This window comes from Dicentrarchus labrax, unplaced genomic scaffold, assembly GCF_905237075.1.
Source record: "Dicentrarchus labrax unplaced genomic scaffold, dlabrax2021, whole genome shotgun sequence".
NCBI lineage: Eukaryota > Metazoa > Chordata > Actinopteri > Moronidae > Dicentrarchus > Dicentrarchus labrax.
In genome coordinates, this window is record NW_026136713.1 from 885001 (window position 1) to 892500 (window position 7500).

At 42.1% G+C, this 7500-nt stretch overlaps 1 protein-coding gene across 2 annotated transcripts in view; it reads right to left on the reverse strand.

Moving 5' to 3' along the window:
• Positions 1-7500, reverse strand: part of hars (histidyl-tRNA synthetase) — a 16895-nt gene that overhangs the window by 80 nt on the left and 9315 nt on the right. For both annotated transcript variants that reach the window (XM_051421242.1, XM_051421241.1), the window contains 8 exons: positions 7062-7169; positions 6877-6975; positions 6000-6093; positions 4717-4844; positions 4235-4507; positions 3998-4114; positions 2026-2172; positions 1-633 (listed from right to left, as the gene is read on the reverse strand). The exon at positions 1-633 is cut by the window's left edge and continues 80 nt beyond it. In XM_051421242.1, coding sequence (XP_051277202.1) covers positions 574-633; positions 2026-2172; positions 3998-4114; positions 4235-4507; positions 4717-4844; positions 6000-6093; positions 6877-6975; positions 7062-7169 — 1026 coding nt within the window. In that variant the 3' untranslated portion in view covers positions 1-573. The remainder of the gene's footprint in view (positions 634-2025; positions 2173-3997; positions 4115-4234; positions 4508-4716; positions 4845-5999; positions 6094-6876; positions 6976-7061; positions 7170-7500) is intronic.

Below are 7500 nucleotides of genomic sequence, written 5' to 3' on the forward strand. Positions count from 1 at the left end.
TACAGGCGTGTTTGATACAGGTAGAAATGACCCCCTTTTATTCAGTTTTAAATTGAACCGCAGGAAATGATCTGAAGGGTTTAGGTAGAAAGACAAAGCATCTCTGAATCAACACTCCTCTGTAAATAGGGTTTTCTAATGAATCTGATCAAGACCAAACTGATCCTCAGCAGCTTTCTTAAACTCTTGTTGGATAAACATCAATGATCTATACAACGTTGACACTGACAGCGAGTACATGTCTTTCAGACATAATCCAAAACAGGTTACATTTCATGTAAACTGCAACATGTTTCCTGGATGGTGTTCTCTGATGTTCCCTTTTAATAAGCACATCACGTTAAACATACTTCCAGTTAGCTTCATTGCTTTTGGGTACTTGCAAGAGTGTAACATAAAACCAGTCTATGTGGTTGATATGACAGTGAGGATGGATGTGTTTTTTAGGGCTGCATGATGTCCAACATGGTCTATGGAGGCCGAGAGAAGGAATTCCGTACAAGAGTCTGCAGAGTGTATGTGTTTGAAGCAATCAGTTGATGTGACGGGTTGTGGCTGAGAGGAAGGGAATGGCTAGGCCTCAGAGGTCCTCCTTCTGATCTCACCTATAAGATCTGCTCTGGAAATATCAACCTGTGAACAGAAAACAGAGGAGACAGTGGGGTTAGTAAACTCAAAAGGGCTTCTCACACTGCGCTTAGAGCTAAAAGCCTTCTTCTTCTAAACCTTATAAGCTCAGGCTAACTTATATGAGACACTTTCTGCCCACACTGAATCCATTAATATGCTTGTCTGTTGTTATGTAATATTTAAAGGTTTCCTTGCTGGTAATAGGGATGGCACACTACCAGACATTTAGCAGTCCATACCATGTAGCCTTTAAGTAATAAATGAAAGGAAACAACTCAAAATACTAAAAATGCTTTTCACTCTAGTTCATCGTTTGGACTATCTGCCGTGAGTCTCGTTTTTTTTACCTCACATTGTATTGTGGTTGAAAAGTTATCGATAAAATTACTGACTTGAACTTATCTATCATCTATCCGAGTACAGTGAGAGACCACAAACTGCCACAGAAAAGGAACCCAGTGAAGAAACGTGGACTCAAACGGACAGAATTGGGCAATTTCACTCAACGTTTAGATTCATCTGCCTCAATACAGGATACAAGCAAACCGAGTTGTCTCAAGACCAACTCAACCTAAATTGGGTCACATCCATTTATACCTTTGTACTGACAGTGATTCTCCTGACTAGACGATATTCGGCAGTTACAGTATCATGACTGCATGTTTGGACATGTGTCAGAGCCCACAACATTCCTATGTTAAACAAGAGTCCAGTATCTGTTGTCCTGGAACGTTCTTCTCAGGTCATCCTCCCCTGGACTTCTCATTACACCCACACTTGAATCTCCTTCTTTCGTCATCAGTTATGAAGTGAAAACATCAGAAGGAGCAGCAGACTGGAGTCACAACGCCCTCTATCGCAGTTATAGTTTTGTGGCATTAGTGGCATCTTCCAATGGACATTTAATCCAGTACCAGTATAAGTACAGTGTGAATCGTATAGCCCTGGGCTAAGATTAATCCTGGGTTAAAAGTGGGTGTGTAGAAAAGGGCTAAATTATTCCAGGGTCAACTTTTAGCCCAGGACCATCCTTAGAATGTGCAGTGTGAAAAGCCTGAAGCAATGTGTTCACAGCCCTTTTTAGAAAGCTTTGGAGATCTATGTCAAGGCTTGGAGAAAATCCGCTACTACAATAGAGCACATTTTCTGTAGTGTCAGTTCAGAAGCCAGAGGGGAACATTTAGTCTGTGTGACTTTGATACTTGCCATGAACTTGTTTTTATTATTATTACTTTTATGTTTTGCATTGTTCCGTTTTTATGACGTAAACTCTGCACACTTGTAGAAGAAGGTTACTGTTCCTCTGTGCTTTTAATAAAAAAACTGCTCTTTTTGGATCTGTGTCTATGCATGTGCCAGCAGGGATACAGTGTGTGTATTGTGGATCAATTGTACCTCCTCTCTGGTGGCCACCACACGGAGTTTGACCACTCCATCTTTTAGCTCCTGTTCTCCCAGTATGGCCACCAGGGGGATCCCAGACTCCTCACAGTGCTGCAGCTGACTCAGCAGTTTGGGGTTCTTCTTGTACATCACCTCTGCCTGGACACACAAGATAAAATAAGGAGCGGTTTCATTTCATCATCATCGTTAGAAATCATTCTATTAGACAAAGGACATACATAACTAATAGCCTAACCAATAGGTGTGTGAAGGTTAACAGATACAGAAACAGAGATAGGAATACCAGGGCTCCAGACTAACTTGTTGCATTGGTTGCACTGGTGCACCTAATTTTTTTTTAGGTGCACCAGCACAATATTTTGGTGCACCCAAATTTTTCATTGCGTTGCCTTTAACGCCGTAAGGTCACCTTTTTATCGCTCTCCATAACTTTCATATAATGTGAATGATTTTTAAACAAGAATAAGGTGTAGAGAAATGCTTGTCTTTATTTGAAGCACAATTATATATAAAAAGAAAAATAAAGTGCTGCACTGAGCTGAAATTGAAACGAAATTTCAAACTAAAACACTAAGCAAAATAAAACATTTCCAAATAAAAATTTGATACGAAATGTTGTTGACCCGCTCACGAATGCACTATTTCCGGTTATATTCTGACCGTACCCCTGACAGTACACGCAGTGCATTGCGTTACGTCCTTTGTTGTACCTCAGCCAGGGAAATAGTTTCAGCCAGTCCTGTCTGAAGGAATATATTTTGACCTTTTTAATTTGGGTCTCGGAGCCGGGCTCTATCCCAGACTCGGTTATCTCCTCCTCTGGTTCCGAGTCTGATGCTGTCGCCGAAGGACCGGGGCTCGGCAATTGTTGAACACACACAATTTAGCGCGGTGAACAGGACCACAGCCAATCAGAGGCAAAGACCCGCCCGAGCTCTGTCTCTTATTGGTTTAGAACACGATATGATCCTACCATGAGTGTGAGAGTTCGGTCACAGGAGAACACAGAGAGATGATGCGCTTGCGAAATAAATTTATGTTTTCACCCGGGCAGCGTCAGGTGCACCAGTGCGACCTAGAAAAATTATTAGTCGCACTCTGGAGCCCTGAATACATTGATACACAATCACAGATCCAAACCACACTCAATTTGAAATTTGTAAAATAAATAAAAATATGGCTGTTCTTTCCAAGTAACTTGCGCTCTCCCAAATCACATACCTTCTTCAACCCATCCACTGCAAAGAGTAATGTCAGGTTCCCTGCTCATTTAAGAACAGGGTTCCTAAACATTTTCTCTCATTTTTGCTCTCACACAATGGTTAACATTTTGGCTTCAAACTCCATAAAAAACACTCTGCTTGTATGATCAATTCATTTTGAAAAAAAAAAAAAAATGGTAAAACTGAGATTACCAAATTGATGAAAATCTGCATTTGTGTGTAGAAAATGTCACTACACACCCTCCACTGTTCTAAGTCACCCTGAAGCTTACAAGTCCAATGCTGAGATAGAGTATAAGAAAGATTAGGATGACACAGATGTTTCAGGTAAGACGTCCACGCTGAGGAAGGGCCAATATTAAAAAGTCAAATTGGAGTACTGTCCCAGACTTTAATATTTCAGAACATAATGGTGGCAATATTCTGGAATATTTTTCCATACTTTTTTTCCTAGACCTGGAAATGACTAGAATCAAATTCCATACCTTTCCATTCTACATAGGAGCTGACAACAGCAACAGGAAGTCAAAGACATCCTTGTGTCCCTATATCTGTGGGGACACGACATAATGCATTCCAGAGCCCCTTACCCTAACCACCACAACTAACCTAATTCTGACAGTAATCCTCAAACAGCCCTTTGTGCTGGACTCCACAAGCTCAGAGGGCTCCACAAATATAGTAAAACAAGCCCACACACAAACAGACAGAGACAGACACAGACACAGACAGACACACACCTTAATGCCAGCATTCCAGAGCTCAGTGATGAGTTTGAGTTTCTCCTCCAGCAGGTTCTTCTGAGCAGACGCCACCATGACCTGAACCTCTGTGGTACGAACCTTCTCTGCTGAGGCCTGAACAACACAACACTGTTACAGCCTGGACATCTACACATTCTTATTATTCAGCCAATATGCCTATATAACACAATTAAACATAAGTGAATAATTGGCAGACAAATACTGACGGATTACCTCGGCTTTCTGCTCCATGATGGAGAAGACCCTCTCGATGCCAATGCTGACGCCCACACACGGCACTTTCCTGCCCTTGGGGTCAAACATGCCCACCAGGCCGTCATATCGCCCGCCACCAGCCACGCTGCCCACACTGACGCTCTCCTCCGAAGGTGCCCCGTTTTGGGCATCTGTGGTTACCGGGGCCACGCCTGCCTGAGTCAGCACCGCCTCGTAAATGATTCCTGTGTAGTAGTCCAGACCCCGGGCCAGACTGAGGTCAAACACGACCTGGAGATGACGGAGTGAGAGAAGTGTGCCAGAGAAGAACAAACAGTTACAGTAAGATAGTAAAGAGAGAAGAAAAACAATAAACAAGAAAAAGTAAAGCTATGATTAAACAAAAAAAGTGTAACTGTGCGTGTATGTGTAGAAAAATATGAGTAAATCATTTTTGTAAAAGAAATATTATGGGATGAGTAAATAACAACATGCCACACCTTGTCTGTGACCTGGAAGAGCTGCAGGTAACTGAAGAGCAGCTTTATGTCAGACAGGCCGGCACAGGCCTGCTTACTCTGAGACATTTTCTGGTCCTGAAGGAGGCGCTCTGCTAAGTCCATTCCACCTACAACAGAAACAGTAGCAATCCGCATTCATTTGGAGTTGATGAATGGAAGTCCAATATTCACTTTTTTTCTAGCTCTGTTTTTGGTCTCCACCAACCTCTTCAGGCGCTAAATGCTCCATGTTCACCAGCTAGTCTCTATATCTAGGATATAGTTTGGCAGTCCCCAAAAAACGCGACATGCGATCGCATAATTCAATGCATAATCAGTCAAAGTCCACAAATTTATGAGGGGGCCGCACTTTTTCAAATACGGCGCACTTTCGCCGCATAAATTGCCAATTTCAGTGCAAATACACGGGGCTTGCATGATTTCATAATCTCCGCATTTTCGTTGCAAAAAAGTATATCTTAGCAGAAAGTTGAAAAATGTTACGTTTACTTCACACAAGAGCAGCCATTTTCCCATGGGAACGTTATGAAGTGACGTAATTACGCAATGTGAACATCATCGAAAAGCTGCAAACCCCGTGATGAAGCCGCAGTTTTTGCAAGTTCCCGCAATTTCATCACATAAAATTGCATAAATATCCCGCATATTCCATCAAATTTTTTAAGAAAACGTGCCGCATAATCAAGGATTTTTGCCCGCAACAATCACAAAAAAACTCTGCATTTTTCTGGAAGGACTGGTTTGGTATAGTTTGTTAGGATACAGTGACAAAACGTCAAGGCCAGTGTTGTAGGGGATAGGAGTGTACAAACTCTAAATCAAATTATTATTATGGATTCATTAACATGGAAGCAGCATTTTAATGTTGTAGCTAAGTGAGATGTCTATTTTCATCTGCAGCAATGCATCAAATATAAATATAAACTGATCGAGGCTTTGTATATATAATCTTAAATCTCCAAAATAACTATAGCTGTCAGATAAATGTGGTGGAGTAAAAAGAACAGTATGTCCCTCTGTAATCTATTACAGTAGATGAATAAAGTAGGTAAAATAGTAGGTAAAGCTGTACTAGTGCTGTAAAGTGCTACTTTCCACCACTCATCAGCAGACAGTTTCTGTCAGCCTGCTGTGGGGACAGTCTGTTCTGAGGGCATTGATGTTGTTAACGGAGGCTGGAGTTGGTGTGGGCTGAACATAGAAGGCTCAGCTCGCACCAACTTGATGTCTCACATATTGTGTGAATTTGGGGAAGGTCTCACCCTGCATACTGACGTATTCCCCAATCTGGTCGGCAGCCTCCTCTGACAAGCCCTTCTCATTCACCATCTCCTTCTTCACCTCCTCCCAGGGCAACTAGGTTTGGACAGTAGGGCCAGAGGCAGGTATTGATGAATGATGGAGAGAAGGTGAAAGAGAACAGAGGAATGTGGAAAGGGGTCAGCATCAGACTAACCACAACCATTGTCTTTGACGGTTTATGCCGAGTACACACCACATTATTTTAGTCCTGATTTTTCCACCCCACGACATTTGTGGACGGTTCAAAGATGCGATCCCAGAACACACCGATGCCTCACAGACAGCCGAAAAATATCTAGGACTGTAGATATTTATCTGGTTCTGTCGGGGGGCCATGCAACGAGCTACAGCCAGTGAGAGCTAATATGTTTAATGTTTAATGTTTTGTTGCCACTGCAGAAACACTAGGTACCTGCTACACTATGATAAGGTTGTCTGACATTGACTGCTGTTATTAGTTTGATTCATGCTTTAATAATGTGTCAGGCTAATTATTAGAAGTTTCTAAAGGCAGTATGCTGTAAATGGTTGCCCTGTGTGTGCGTGAGCTACTTTCCTAATTGAACATGACGTGCTTGTTATAATTGGTGTTATTAATGAGCAGTTAGACTCCGGGATTACTACGTCAAAGATCTTATAGTGTGTGACCCCCTGATGCTGACAGTCATATAGTGTGCAAACCACAACTTCCAAGACTCCACAGCGAGCTTACAAGACAGAAGTTGTGTAGATAAACAGGACAGTATTCTGACAACTGAGAACCAATATTTGATTTTCAAGGAACCATCAACCATACGCTGAAAAGCTCTGTATGTACACTGTACTAAGTCTCTATACCTTGTCCAGTTTGTCCACTGTTGAACAGATGGTGCGGAACTTGTCATCGGGAACACCACACACAGCGAACATGCCATCGAGGATGCGTCTGTCGTTGACCTGGAAATGGAGGACATGGTTATAGAGGTGACATCCGCCGATCAAAGTCTGCCAGTTTCATCTGTACGTTAATAAGTGTGACAAACTTTGATACGGAAGTCTCCGAGGTCCAGCTCACTGAGGATTTCATGGACGATCTTCAGACACTCGGCATCTGGAATCATGGCGTCATATTGCCCTGCTATGTCGAAATCCTGAAACACCCACATACACACACACACACACTGAAATCTGCATTTGTTCGAAATCTGCATTTGTTCTCCCACTATTAAAAAGTGGAGACCCGTTGGCCTTAGACAATTACCGGCCAATCTCCAGACTATCTGTCTTGGCTAAACTGTTTGAATTTCTTATAAATGAGCAACTAAAACATTTTTTAGCTGACAACTGTATTTTAAGTTCTACTCAGTCTGGTTTCCGACAAGGACACAGTACAATTACGGCTGTAACCTCTGTTGCAAATGATATTGTTAATGCTTTAGATAACAAAAAGCATAGGTTTTAGTAGCACTGTGCTAAATTGGT